Genomic DNA, 15,063 nt, shown 5'->3' with positions numbered 1-15,063 from the left:
AATCAATAAAAACATATTCTTAGGTGAGGATTAAAAAAAATGCGGATGCCCATACTGCATCCCACTCAGATTCAATCAGAATCTTTGGGTGGGACCCAGGCATTAGTATTAAAAAAAAAACCTGTTCAGATGATCTCAATGTGCAGCAACACTGATACCACGGTCATTGTGCTTGGAAATTTTCTCTTGAAAAAGAAAGCAAAGGACTGAACAAAATACAGAGGTAGGAGTGCGGGCATGGCCTCAGCTGTTTGGAGATGGTGTGGCTTGGCTGAGTCAAGAGGAGGGAGGAAGGTCAGGCAAGGTGGTGAGATGGCACCAAGGCCCAGAGAATACTTAATTATCTGGTATGAAGATACCCACTCTAATACTTAAGGAGTCTCACTGGCAATGAAAATATTACGCAGATTGTGCCTTGAAGCTGCTTAAAATGGTTTCAATGTGATTGTTACATTCAGGGAGCTTGGAGAAAAACCTATCTTTGCTTAAAGCCTTTAATAACTTTCTGCCTTGTCTAGGTTGGGTCCACGGCCATCTGGCTTTAGCCTTAGGTTGATCAAACTCCTCCCATGCAGTGCAGACGACTGAAGGTGGCAACTTCTCTAAGGAATGTTAAATTTTAAAACCTCAGATAGGAGCGCAAGATTCTTTTCCCTCTGATTTAAAAGGTAGAAGTTTCTGACCCAACCGGACTCAGGAGAGCTTTCCTTGGGAGAAGTGAGAGGGTTCCCCTGACATCTCCTCTCTGAACCCATTCGTGTTGCTTTGTTCTCTTTAAGTACCACGTTTGCAGCCTCACAAGGCAAGGATGGAGAGCTCGGCTCTGGGAAGAACAGCCAGCCTCTGCCAGGAGATGGAGTCCAGCTGAGAAAAGGAGATCCCTAACTTGACTTCTTCTTATGACAATTAAACATCTTCTGGTGCAGAAAACTAAGTGGTAGTGCCACGCTGATCCCCGTCAGATGACAGTCCAGACAAAATGTGTCGGCTGGAAAGGTGGCCTCTCGGGCATCCCCACCAGGTGGCCACGGACGCAGAATTGCCTTTTCAGGTCAACCACCACTCCAAGGAGCACCTGAACTTTTGCCATGGGTTCCTCTTACGCATGAAAGAAGAGACTCTGGCATTGGTATTCTCAACATGGGGCCTTTCTCTGTCTTAACTCTGCACTCACAGGACCCAGTATTCATGTGTGAAGCCAGAATACCCAATTTAATCTCCACAGTGGAGGATGAAAGAGAAGGGAAACAGAGGGCCTCTGAGGGTCTTTTTTTAAAAAAAAAACCAAAACAAAACAAAGTAAAATAAAATAAAACAAAATGAAAAGATAGAAAAAAGAACCAGGATGGGAGCAATGCCCCACAGACATAGAGTTTGACAGCCTGATACTGAGGACTTAGTCCTAATTGACACACAGATTTCAGGCTGATTTGACCTGTTGTTTGGGATCCAAACCTTGTTAAACACAGGGATGGAGCCCTGGCTGGGATTGCTAAATGGTTAGAGTGTTGGCCTGTGCACCAGAGAGCCGAGGGTTCAATTCCCGGGGAGGGCACACACCTGGGTTGCAGGTTCAATCCCTGCAGGAGGATGTGTCTCTCTCACATTCATGTTTCTTTCTCTCTCTCCTCCCTCCCCCCTCTATTCGACTCTCTCTAAAAATCAATGGGAAAAAAATATCCTCACTCCTCAGGTGAGGATTAAAAAAAAAACAAACAACAAAAACAAACACACACAGGGGTAGAGAATGAGGTTCCAGGGTACTGAGGAATCTTCTGGAAATTATTAGGTCAAAAGACAAAAGGGTGGAGGTAAGGTGAGTTGAGGGCACGCCATTTCACTTCTCTTGATTCCATGGGTTTGGGGCTAGGTGGTCCACTGGTGCCCTCTCTCTTCTCCATGCCCTAGCGGGGCTGGTGTGTGAACAGGAGAAATAATGGGCAGTGAAGAAGAGAGAAGGGAGTCACTATGTGAAGGACAAGGTCTCTAAGACCTCAGCTGCCATGAGAGGCAATCCAGCCAGACCTTCCCTGTTGTTCTGGCTAAGTGATGTTGCTCGTTGCCAAATGTAAGGACCATTCTTGCTTTTGGCTTTCCCTGCTCTTGCTGTGATTTTGAGTTTTTCCTTCCCTTCTTTCCCCATCTTTCTATACTTTCTTTCTCCTTTCTCTAGTCGATTGGAGTGGGTCAGTGGAGTTTCATATAATACTAGAGGCCCAATGCATAAAGATTCATGCACGAATGGGCCTTCCTTCCCCTGGCTGCTGGCAATGCCTTGACACTGGCCGGAGCCACCTTTCCGCCTTCCCACTGTCCAGAGGCCTGGAGAGGCTGGAGCGGTGCGGAACGCCTGCATTGTCAAAGACACAAGCATGCACCTTGTCCCCAGCCACTCTGCGCCTGCGTATGCAAATTAACCCACCATCTTTGTTGGGTTAATTTGCATACTCATTCCTGATTGGCTGGTGGGTGTTGTGAAGGAATGGTCAATTTGCATCTTTCTCTTTTATTAGTGTAGATCCTAGGTAAGGAAAAGCAGTTATGTTAGTTGTGTGGATGCTACAATAATTAGAGAAGGAGGCTTTAATGCAATGGTTCCTGAAAGATTTTCTATGGTATTTTAATTACTGTTATATGGAGAAAAGAAAAGGTTCAGTGGTTACATAAATTTGGAATTCCTTGATTAAATCATTTTAACTAGATATCTCTACTGCAGGATGTCTTTTAGCTTTGCATATTCTAATGTTTACTGAGAAATAGCTAGCAGTGTCAGTGTGTAGTATCTATCATCTATCTGTCTATCTATCAAATGACCTACCATTTATCTACCTATCATCTATCTATCTATCTACCTACCTACCTACCTACCTACCATGGATTCTGTTTTCAATCAAATATTTTTTGAACTTGTATTTTGTGGAAGACACTTGAGAAATACTGTGTTAGAAAATGCTAGATGCCAAATAAGGAAAGAAGAATATATATTTCACTGACAACCCAAATGAACATTGTAGAGGCAGAAAAATATACTGTATCAGCATGAAAGGGTTATCGGGTTGAGAACCAGAATTCTGTTAGACAACCGAGACATCCCCCCATCCTTGAACAACTTGGTTGAGAACCAAACTGATTGTGATGAGAGATGTTCAATAACTGAGGTTTGACTGTATTGTGTATAGTTCTTTCTTTTCATGCAATTCAAATGACCTCATTTCAGCTATTTTATAAATAGAATGTGGAGCTGGAAAGGACTTCAGATCATCTAATATGAACTTTTTGTGTAATAACTGACACAAAGGAGTCCCAGAGATTAGGTCATCAAGACTGGGATTACCAAGATTTTTCCTGTTTACCCATATGCTAAACACCACAACTTTGGGAATTTAGAAGAAAAAGATAATTTATTTGTAATAATATTGGTGGAGAAACCAAGATTCAGTGGGTTGAAGTGAAAATTCTTTAAGATTTTGCTCACATGGCTACAATTCTCTTTCTTCCTGCTGCCTACACCCCATCCCAGGCCTTTGTGCAGCTTGCCCTGTGCTGCATGTCCCCCTCCTCAGAAATCCTCCTCCCCTCTCTGACTCGATGTTATAAAACAGATTGATGTGTAATTGTTAGCTTCATTCAAGCTTATATGGGGTTTTCTGTAGTGTGCAGTGAATACTTTTATTGTGTACACACTCATTTTTATATTCCCGTGACTGCTTTTTGTTCAACTTTGAGTTGATCTGTTTATCTCAGATTCCTCTTTAGATTACAGTGTCTAGAGCAGTGATGGCGAACCTATGACACGTGTGTCAGAGGTGACACGCGAACTCATTTTTTTGGTTGATTTTTCTTTGTTAAATAGCATTTAAATATATAAAATAAATATCAAAAATATAAGTCTTTGTTTTACTATGGTTTCAAATATCAAAAAATTTCTATATGTGACACGGCACCAGAGTTAAGTTAGGGTTTTTCAAAATGCTGACATGCCGAGCTCAAAAGGTTCGCCATCACTGGTCTAGAGTCAAGGAAGGAAAAAAGGCAGGCAGGATTCTGATATCCTGCTATCTATCAGGAATGGAATTAGACACTCTCACTTAAGTCATCTCATTCAATCCCCCCATCCACCCTCCCACCAATGAGGAAACTGAGGCTCAGAAGGATGGGCCCAGCAGAGCCAGCATCCGAGTCCAAATTTGCCTGTTTCTAAAGACCACCTTGTCAGTTCTGCAAACCTTCCCCGGACCACAGTGCACATCACAGATGCTTGATGATTGCAGATAAGGATAAAAGCGCTATCTCTCCAACCTGGGTAATATTCACTTGCAAGTCTATACTTCGGGAGTCAGTTTAAAAGCCCATGGATCATTTACCCCAAACCTGTAGGAAATGAATTGAGGCTACAATGTGAGGAATAGCACTTGATCATGAAAGCACAAGAATACTGTATAAGGTGAGAGAAATACTGCCTAGGTTTTGCTCATTCAGAGTGAAGTGCTAGCCAGCACATTTTGGGTACCTCAACTTGCCACTATAACCTGCCGCTATGCACATGGAGGCAAAACTGTCCCAGGAGCATTCTGAACTGGGCTTTGGCATTCGTTTATCAGCCACATTCCACAGACAGTGATGGGACTGGAGAGTGTGTGTGGCGCAGGCTCACTGCTGAGCTCACTGCTGAGCTCGCTGCAGACAGGCCATGGATCTGGTCCCGGTCATGGTCAGAGTGGGGCTGTTTTCCTTGAGAAGTTCTAACTTGCCACGTTCAAATGCTGCAAGAATATTTCCACTTTCATTGAGTCTGGCACCCTTTCCATCTATCAGTACTTGATGTGAGCTTCCATAGTCAGTGGTGTGAACATGCTGCCTGCTTTGTTAAACCCCTTTCTACACGATTTGACTACTACAGAGCAGCACCCAGGTACGGGGAATCCAGACAATGACAAAGAAGCACCGGAGTATATAAAGTATATTCTTGGTAAACTAATTTCCCCCCTGCCACTCTCAAAGCAATATCAACTTTGTTGTTCCTCCCGGATCTCAAATGCTGGCAATAAATTCTTTGAAATGTCAGTAATGTGAACTGAGGGGTGTTGTTTTTTTAAAGGAGATTTTCTTTCTTTCATAAAAGAAAAAATTGTCCCTGGCAGACAATGTGGATAAGCATGTTTTGTTTATTTTACTCTGTGCTGAATATGGTAAAGGGACTCCCATTTCCCACCCGACCTCTTCCTGAATGAGTGAATTATAAATGAAGTGCTCAATTTGCTGGATGGCAGTATAAACAGAAATGAATTCATACTCTTTCATAGCTGTGGTATAATCAACAGTTGCATAGCAAACGTATAGCATGAAAAGCATTTTCATCGGTATGTTATATTTAATCTTCACAATAACTCTCTGGGTTTGGATGGATTTTCTCATCCATAATAATAAAGTGTTCTTTGGTTTTATAGCCCAAGAGGAAGCCTTACTCAGTCTGTGTGGACTCTTCCAGTTTTTAAAAGTTTCTGAGGGTCTGGATTGTTCTGGGAGACTGTTATCTACAGCCATCATTTTCACCAAACATACTCAATTTCATAAAACTATAAATTAGTTCAGTGAAAAATGTCAGACAAAAGAAGTTACTTGATTGTCCTAACATTTCAATTCAATAAAAATGATTGGTTTATTAGACTTGTGCAATACACAGCTAAGGAGGATGGATTTCCACCCCACCTCCCTGCGCCATCTATTATCCAATATGGACTCATGTTTTTCTACTGCACCAAATTTAGTGTCATTTTCAAGTTAAACTAGACAGTGAAATCCAAGGTCTGACTGAAATTTACAGTGCACAGAATGCCACTGACCTTGGAGAGTATTTACTAACTAAACCATTGACACAGCTGGAAGCCAAGCTGGAAGGGACTAGGTTGAGGTGAATGAGGCACTCATCTGGGGCACAGAATTTAAAAGGGTGTGCCCCAAAAACACAGTAATCAAGATGAATAACATCCAATTCAACATTTTAAAAAAATGAATGCAAAAGTTCATGATCAACAGAATAAGTATTACTGATTTTTCTTTTTGCCTCAGGCTCAAATATGGCACACTACTGTTACTAATCCTAAAGTTGACATTTAGTTCACCCTGAATTTTGGCATTCATTGTTGGTTTTTAAAAACAATTATATTAAAATATTATCGATTTTATTGATTACTACATGTTGGGGTGCACCTTGAGTTTTGCATCTGAGATGAGTGCCTCACTCGCCTTGGTCTAGGCTGGGAGAATTCTACAGTGATTTAGCCCTGCGTAGGCACGGAGATGTCTGAGTTCTATTAGCATTTACAATGACCACAAAGGGGTGATATGAATACGTCTGCAAATGGCAGCAGAATATGCCACCCCAAAGTGTTTCACTGCAGCATGATTGTTTTTGAGCTGAAGGCAATTGAGAAGAGCAGATACAAGAAAAGTTCTCCATTATCCTCCTATTTACCTAAAAGCAGGACATAAATTTGTAAAGCTGTCCCCCTTACCCTCTATATAAGGAAGGACATAAATTAATTACTGGAGACAATTCTGGGTTCTTATCAGCCCAGAAATGGCACCAAAAGAATTTGTAAAACAAATCTCTTAAAACTAGCCCTTATCTACTATTAGTTTCCACATATATTCCCATTCCCACAAAAAGCTCATAGTCTTTTTCCTTTGTCTTGTCACTTATCTAAAAATGTGTTGTTCTTTTGTTAAGGTGCTATGTCAGCCAAAGTTCTAACCACCCCTGTTGAGTTACTCATTACTAAATACTCCCATGTGTACATGTGATGCATGTGTTAATAAACTTCTGTTTGTTTTTCTCTTGTTAAGGTCTTTTCTTAGTCTAATTTATGGAGCTCCAGCCTCAGAACCTAGAACCTAGAACCTTTTCTCCCCTTGCACTGGCATAGACACCCAACTGTTTTAGTGGTTTGTAACATAAAACTCCAAATAGAATGGAAGAAGTTCTAAAAATATTTAATTTTACCCCTTCCTTTTATAGATGACAAAAGTTCAAAGCTTTGACTAATATTATGTTAAATTGATTAAGACAAACTGCTGGGGAGAGAAAGAGTTGGCCCAGGATACTGAGTCTTTTCTGTAAGAAGGAGCCATGTTTGGAGACCATTTGCTTTACAAAGGATGAAAGTCATGTAGGTCTAGGTTTAACTATTTAACAACGGTTTGGGTTCTTGGTTTAAAAAAAATGAGCATGTACCACTCACTCTCTGTATCACTCATCCACTTTGGAAATTAGTCCTAAAGTTTGCCAGTGAGAAAACATCCCAAATGAGAAGATCAGGAAAGAGGCTGTGCCTACTGCATAACAGAGGTGGAATTGGGATGCAGTTTACTCTTGAATGCCTGAGTGGTAACAAGACCTGTACATTAGCAAATGTACATAGTCAGGGACAATTTTACGCCCTCTTGAGCAACTTCACTGCTGAGAAGGTGACCATGCTCCTCATTCCTCAGACAAGCACAGATAGCTTTCTCTCTCCTAGCTGCTTCCACTGAGCACTCCCTCCCTCTGTTATTTATTAAAATGTGCAATACACCAAGAAAGGGAAAGATTATCCTGTTTCCTGCCGTGCAAGACGGTGTGCAGATGGCCAAGGTTAAACGCAGCATTTGGTTTCTTAAGCTTCTTTAATGGGTAAGTGGAAAAGCAATCTGGGACCAGAGCTTGCAGCAGTGACTCTCAGAGGATTAAAACTTGACTTTAATTTGGACTCCATGGCTAAGATTAAATCTGTTTCTGTTATCATTATCCCACTTGTGTTTGTCCCCACTCTGTTTCCACTCTGCCACCCAGCTGAGTGGGAAGAAATTAACCTGACCTTGAAGAAAACTCACAGAATCGTTAAGACCTCAGGTTTTGAATAGCCAATAAAATTCTAGAGGCTGGCAACATTTAGATCATAGATTCATAGGTCTGAAAAGGAGTTTAAAACTCATATAGCCCACACATTTAACAGATGAGGAAAACAAAGTCCAGAGAACCAAGGTGACTTGTTCAAATTTGTTAGCTGGTTGGAAGCAGGTCAGAACTAAGATGAGGCCTCAAGCCCTCAAGCTCCCCATTCCCATGGTACCATGACCAGGCTCCAACCATGGCCACTTCATCCCCAGATCACTCAGGAAGGAACATGCACCCATCAGGGCTTTTACACAATGTTTGGAGTTTTCCTTGTGCAAACGAAAACACGCAAGGCACAGTCTGAAGAACAGCCATCTCCAACGTCACAGAAAGGAGATATTTATTTCACCATTCTTATCCTTATGTGGTCTTTATCCAGATCAAAATTATATATTGAAATTAAAAATTTACATGTTTTTTTTTTCTACTCAGGAAGGATTAGGCCATATTTCTCCCCCAAAAGTTAGTTCCTTCCATTTATGTTTCTGATCTGTGTCTAACCAACACACTCAAGTTTCAAATTCTGGCACAGCCTACAGCTGATAAACTACAGCAAAACATAGGAGTATGGATTTATAACCACCCTGGAACCAAAGGTTCAATTCAGCTCACAGATGCATTTTGTTTGTCTCATACTGTTTTCAAAGTTTGACTTTGAGTTTTATACCCAAGTTACGCTTACTACCTGGCCCCTGAAAATCTTTGTGCTTATGATCTATGCTTGGAGAACTTCTTTCCAAACATAGGTAGGGTAGGCAGGTAATGAGTCTCAATGCAGAACATAAAGACAAACCTCCACTCTGGCCCATTATAACCCTGAGGATCAAACGTAGTTAATGAAGTCAGTCCCCTATCTGGTCCTCTGTGAAGTGATCATACTTTCAACTTATATCTGTCTTGAAACAACAACCTGGTTTTGTAAATGCGAGTTATTGCATGGAACTGAACTAAAGAGTGAAAAAAGTTATACTGCAATATCATGGGAAAACCTGATGGGAACTATTGGGAGAATTTTAGATTTAAGTCTAGAGTAACCGGCTAGTGCTGCTCTTTTTTTCATCTCAAATGACCTCATTTAAATATACCTATACAAGCCACTTCCACTGATTTTTTTCCCTGAAGACATCTGTACAGTCCCAGAAATAATTGTTATCTTTCAAAGTTCTTTTAAACAAAAAACCTGAATTATTGGCTTTTCTTGACAATCTAACTTGCATAGTTCTAAATTAATATCTCTGAGACAGATTTTGAATAATGTAAAAAGGTAAAGCCCACATGAAAATAAAAAAATAGAATTTAAGCTGTCATATATGAATTTAGTTTACCTTTATTCCTTTAATAATCTTCAAACCAAAAACACTTTATTCTACTTCAAAAATATCATTACCTTTGCAGTTTCTTTTAAATAGTTTTCTTCTTAAAAAGTTCAAATATTCCATGTTCCACAAAACATATTTCAAAAACAACATTTCAAAATCATGGAATTCTCCATTTCCTTTACACATGCCTATAGTAAAGGAAAAAAACTCCTTTTATTCCTATGCTATAGATTTATTCAAAATTAGTTTTTTTATCTACTTGGTAATACTTTCACAAGTTTTTTTTTGTTTGTTTTTTTAAAAATATATTTTATTGATTTTTTACAGAGAAGAAGGGAGAGGGATAGAGAGCCAGAAACATTGATCGAGAGATCGATCAGCTGCCTCCTGCACGCCCCCCAGTGGGGATGTGCCCGCAACCAAGGTACATGCCCTTGACCAGAATCGAACCTGGGACCCCTGAGTCCGCAGGCCGACGCTCTATCCACTGAGCCAAACCGGTTCAGCGCTTTTACATGTTTTTACCAAATCACTTTTTTGGTTGTTATCCATTAGATCTACAGAAGAAGTTCGAGTACTCTCTTACCAGTGTAGTTATTAAGTTTGTAAGTTAAAACTCCAACAGTAAAAAATTAGAACATTACCTCAGAGTTATAGAGCAAGAATTGAGGCTCTGAGCCTTCATTTGTTGCAGAAACAAAACAAAACAGCCCCTGGATTTCCATGGCAAACCATAAAGAGAACTTTTGGAAATTATCCTAATACAACTTATTTTCATGAGGCTGAGTGGTTACCTCTTCTAAAGTCTCATCAACAGTCATTGAAATGGATTGTCTGCATTTGGCTTTAACTGGCTGATAGAGTTGTATAGGCTGTAAGTGTTCAGGAAGGCTGGTGTCCGCAGACCTCAGCTGCAGGGACTCCTGGATGATACACAACAACTAAAGTCAGAGCTGAGGGCTCTCCTCCCTCAGACTGGGGCAGGTTTTTCTTTGGTAATTGCACTTATTTTGATGACTTGGAAAGAGGAAGTGTTTAATTACACGGTGCACGGATACATCTAATTTAACTGCTCTCAAAAAGTATTAAGCTCATTCTGTGGGATAATAGAGTTGAATTCCAAACGCAGAAAACATTAGGATTATTGTAATCATGCATTTTGTAAATCTGATTATGTCTACTGTTTCCGTAGCTGTCAAGTGTACAGTAAAGACTTTTAAAACTCATTCCAGTCCTATGTCAAAAGTGGTACGTTGTCGCATACTTGTGATATTTAAAAAAAATACAACCTCAAACCCGTCTCAGGAAAATGTCCAAATTGAAAGTAGCTATGACCCAAGTGCCAGGGAAAATACAATTATTCATCTCACCCAAATGTTTTCATTTCCAGGAAAACTTTGGGCCACCACTGAGAATCCAAGTTCATACGAAAAATGTTGGTTCTAAAATAACAAACATAACAAGCAAAGTTGGTCTAAAAGGCTAGGTCTCTAATTTACTTGCCTTTCTGCCTGTGTACCAATTTATTGTGACTTTTGTATACTTTCCTATTTGGGCCCTAAGAATGCAATGGCTATTGCCATCCTAGGGTAGGAGGACCGCATGCCCCACCGTCAGGCAGGGGGGGAGTTGGCTCTGAAATGAATGCATAGGCTGCCCACTCTGCCAGACTTTGTCACTGCACGACAAATGTACTAAGTCATCTGAAATCTCATGAGGGAAAACATTATGAAAGTCTAACACCGAGCTATTAATTTCTGGATCTGATGGGTTGATATCACAGTCACTATGTTTTGAAGCTAATTATTTTAAAGGCCTCTACGTTAAGAAAGGTGTTCTGAACTCTAAAGTTAAATATTCCTGAATGCTCCGATCCATTGCTCCTCAATGATAGTAGGTTAAAGGTGAACATTCACGATTAGCCTGAAGTATCTTGGTTGCCCTCCAGCTGCACAGTAATAATACAGAAGCCTTATTACTTTTTAAAATAACCGTTATAACGCATACTCGTGAGGCTCTCGGCATGAATCTAGAGTACTTGTTAGTCAAGGGAGTGATGGTTGGAATCTGGGACATAAGACTGGGGCTAAATTTCTTTACCCTCCTAACCCCAGAGAGTCTTTAGAAAAATAGAAACAAAAGAGCACAAAGTACTTAAGGTAAGACACTGTCGTATTCATAATATAGAGAAATAACCACCATGCCTCATGGACAGGAGATACAGTTCTCCGCGGGGCTACAAAACGGTGCTAGTAATAATTTTAATTGGATGCTATCTTTGCTGCCTTCAAAAAGTATCATAAAGTGGAATTATTACAGGCTGCAAATGCACTTACAGTGCCGGCCTCTCACCGGAGGAGGCAGATAACATTTATCCTTGGGAGGGTACCATCAACGGGGTTCCATTTGTTCCCTCCACGTGCATCCCCAGTTGCCTGCTATGTGCTTCCCCTGCCTCTGTCTAAAGAGATCAGTTTGAATTAGACGCTGCAGAACTGGACGCTAAGTTTTGCTGGCCTCTGCCTGGGGGGAGGGCGCAGCCCCATGGAAGGGCCCGCGTGGCCCTGGGCCGGGCGGAGGGCGTACCTGCAGAGGGTTGGGTGGCGTGAGCTGCGACGGAAGGCCATGTCCTGGAGATGGGCTGAGTTTCTGAGGGGGGCTTGCATTCTGCTGAGTCGGAGACGGTTGGTTCTGGTTCTGGTTCTGGTGCTGGGGGTGAGGGTGGGGTTGAGGCTGCGGGGGCTGCGACGGCGGAGCTGGCAGCTGCTGGGAGGCGGGTGGCGGCTGCTGGGGCGGGGCCGGCTGGGGCTGGGGCTGCGGCGCCGGGGACGGTGGGGGCGCCTGCGGGTGGCTGCCGGGCGGAGGCGGTGGCGGCTGCAGCTGCTGGAGTTGCTGGAGCTGCTGGAGTTGGGAGTTCAGGGATGAGGTAGCTACAAGGAAAAAACAGACAGACACACACGTGGGGGTGAAACAAACAGGACAGAACATTTTGCTGTGCGTCCCTGGCAGCCTGTCTGGTGTGAGCTGCCCTTTCGAAAAAGTTTACCCTCTCACCCTTGGTACGTGAAAGGGTTGTGGGGCACTGGCAGAGAGAGTCACTGTGCCGGTGTGGCTCAGTGGTGAGCGTGGGCCTATGAATCAAGAGATCATGGTTCAATTCCCCGTCAGGGCACATGCCTGGGTTGGGGGCTCCATCCCCAGTGGCGGGGCTGCAGGGGCAGCCCATGGATGAGTCTCTCTCATCATTGCTGTTTCTATCTCTCGCTCCCTCTTCGAAATCAATAAAAATATATATTTTTAAAAAGAGTCACTTCTTGGGAAAAATGTAAAAATTCAAGGAAGGTGAGAATGTGCCACATCAGGTTGTTACTTTGAAAGGTATTGAGCAGTACAAGCCAAGATATCGCTAGAAATGGAGGTCATGTTTCAAAGTACTTTCTCTCTTCCTTTCTACACTGCTTGGGCAATACACTTATGCTTTCAAGATTTGATTTAAGGTTCAACCAGTTTAATTCTTTTGGTAAATGCTGGGCTGGAGTTAAGAACAGAAAACTAAATAGTTTGTAAGCCTTTCATCACCAATGCGATTAATCGTGTCATTTTCACTTGCCACTTCAGACCTCTGCCAGTTGGCCTAGACATGTTAGTTTCGAGTTTCTACAATACACGATTCTCTGTTTTGCAGAGTCAGAATCCTGACCCTGAGGTTTTTGCCTGCTGATCAAAGATACAGAGATACTCCTCCCCCCAAAATCTGGGTTACTGTAGGCGATTGTGAACTGTATACTGTGGTAACTAAACACATTAGCACCCCAAGGACACGCAAGAAACTGAGAAAATGAAATCATCTTTCAAGATTTCCTTTCTTTCTCTTTTCTTCAAGATTTTCTTATTATGTGAAAAGTAAGAGTTGGTAGGACAAGCTGTCTTAACACTGAGCACACGAAATTTGTTCTCAGACGTCCATCTAGCACTGAACAATTTCTACAGCAGAAAGACATGCAGTTTGGCCAAAGAATGATCTAGAGAAAATTGTTGCTGCCAGTTCATGTCCTTCTTTGCCTGAATTTCAGTCTGAAGACTTTCCAACAAGCCTACAAATAAATATAAGGGTCAACGTTGAATGCATAGGGCTGCAATGTTTTCCTGCTCCTCCCTTACCTAGAATTTGTCAAGATTTCCAGAGGTAATAACTTCTGGTTGCAACATTAAGCTAGTCCCTATTTTTAGAAAATGTTCCTTCAAAAAATCTACTGATTCTATAGTGATATATACGTGTCTTTATATAACAAGTATGTCCTCAAGAACATATTTGTGTGTACTTTGACCCATATTTTGAGGACACCGAAAGGACTTTCTCTGTAAGGAAATCAACCAGTGACTCTCTTTGTAAAGTTAAGAATAATTTTGTAAAATTCATTGAATAACAGTCAGGCACTAGTACTGTGCCAGGTAATACATTGTATTTCAAAACTGCCTTTAAGGAGTTTGTAGTCTATTTGTGGAGATAAGATTAACTCATAAGAAATGATCAGGCTTGAGGTACATGTTACAGAGACCTGCTAACAATAGATGTTTGATACATATCACTAAGTGGTCAACAGTGTGGAAATTGACCAAAATGGCCAAGAGAAGATATTCTGGGTGGAGAAACATCCAGAATCCAGCATGGCTCAGGTGATATTCCTGAAGGACAATGTGGAGAATAGACTGCCTGGAACAGAGGCTCTGGGAAGTTTTGAGTTTAGACTTTAGAGAAGGTAAGGAACTTACTTGTGAAGTGGTGGGAAGATGGAACTCCCAATTAACCTCTCGTGTAAATCAGATTTCAAATATAGACTCAGGTTTGTTTCAACAAGGCATAGCTGTAGTGATGAAATGTAACATGCTAGTTCTTGGGGACACCAACTATCAGTTCTGTGCTCTCAGCTACCATGTAGGGCTTCCACGTTGGGATGTGTTCCACGTTGGTCCTCACTGGGTCAGTGAATTACTCTAGGTCTGCTCAGCGCTCAGTCTGGTGCGTGTCCCTCCTTGTGTGTAAACCCAGAGTGCTCTGAACTCTAGAGGTAGAGGTGGTGTGTGTGAGAGAGGGCTGGAAGATGCCCAGTCAGTAGGAACTCTCTGAACTTTATATTCAATTTTGCTGAAAACCCAAAACTGCTCCAAGGAATGAAGTCTATGTAATAAAAATTCTCAGTCATCATGCCACTTATTGGAACTTAAAGGGTGTGGTTTGGTTTTGTCCTTCTCTGCCCTCCCCCGGCTCCTATTGTACAAAATCACATCTTATTGAAGATCTGGGAGCCCAGCTCCATCCTTACCTCCCAGGATCTTCTCCATTATGGGGCACGGGGGGGGGGGGCAAGGGTGGAGGGAGTGGGGCTGGATGTCTCCTTCGGGTGGACATACAGACTTTGTGAATAATTGCGTCTGGCCTCCTGCCTGATTCAAATAAATCCTGTCCTGATTTCTGTCAGGTGGGAGGCACATCTGTCAGTGCTTATTCCATGGTTGACTTAAATACCATCCTGTTTCATTTTGGTTAGAAAAGCATTTATCTAACGCAGCCTTTAGAAGCAGGAAAGACCGAGGAATATTGGCAGATAGATATTGGCCGACGGCTAGGTGCAACAGACCCTAACCTATTTATGAGACACGGTCCCAAATTTGTCTTCATTCCTTTATGTTGGTGAGTTCACATTGGCTATTTCTTTCCCATGACCTGCAGCTTGCCTGGATAGGCATGACCTAAACTAAACTTTTGAGTTACATAAACTAATTTGGCATCTGCATGCAAAATGGACA

At 41.9% G+C, this 15,063-nt stretch overlaps 1 protein-coding gene across 1 annotated transcript in view; it reads right to left on the bottom strand.

The window, feature by feature from the left end:
* The window catches only part of POU6F2 (POU class 6 homeobox 2), a 410,247-nt gene that overhangs the window by 106,981 nt on the left and 288,203 nt on the right, over positions 1-15,063 (bottom strand). Inside the window, exon 5 of the mRNA XM_059656173.1 lies at positions 11,842-12,185. Coding sequence (XP_059512156.1) covers positions 11,842-12,185 — 344 coding nt within the window. The remainder of the gene's footprint in view (positions 1-11,841; positions 12,186-15,063) is intronic.

This window comes from Myotis daubentonii, chromosome 10 (genome assembly GCF_963259705.1).
Source record: "Myotis daubentonii chromosome 10, mMyoDau2.1, whole genome shotgun sequence".
NCBI lineage: Eukaryota > Metazoa > Chordata > Mammalia > Chiroptera > Vespertilionidae > Myotis > Myotis daubentonii.
Note: the sequence above shows the minus strand (reverse complement) of the source record. Positions and strands in the feature narration are given on the sequence as shown.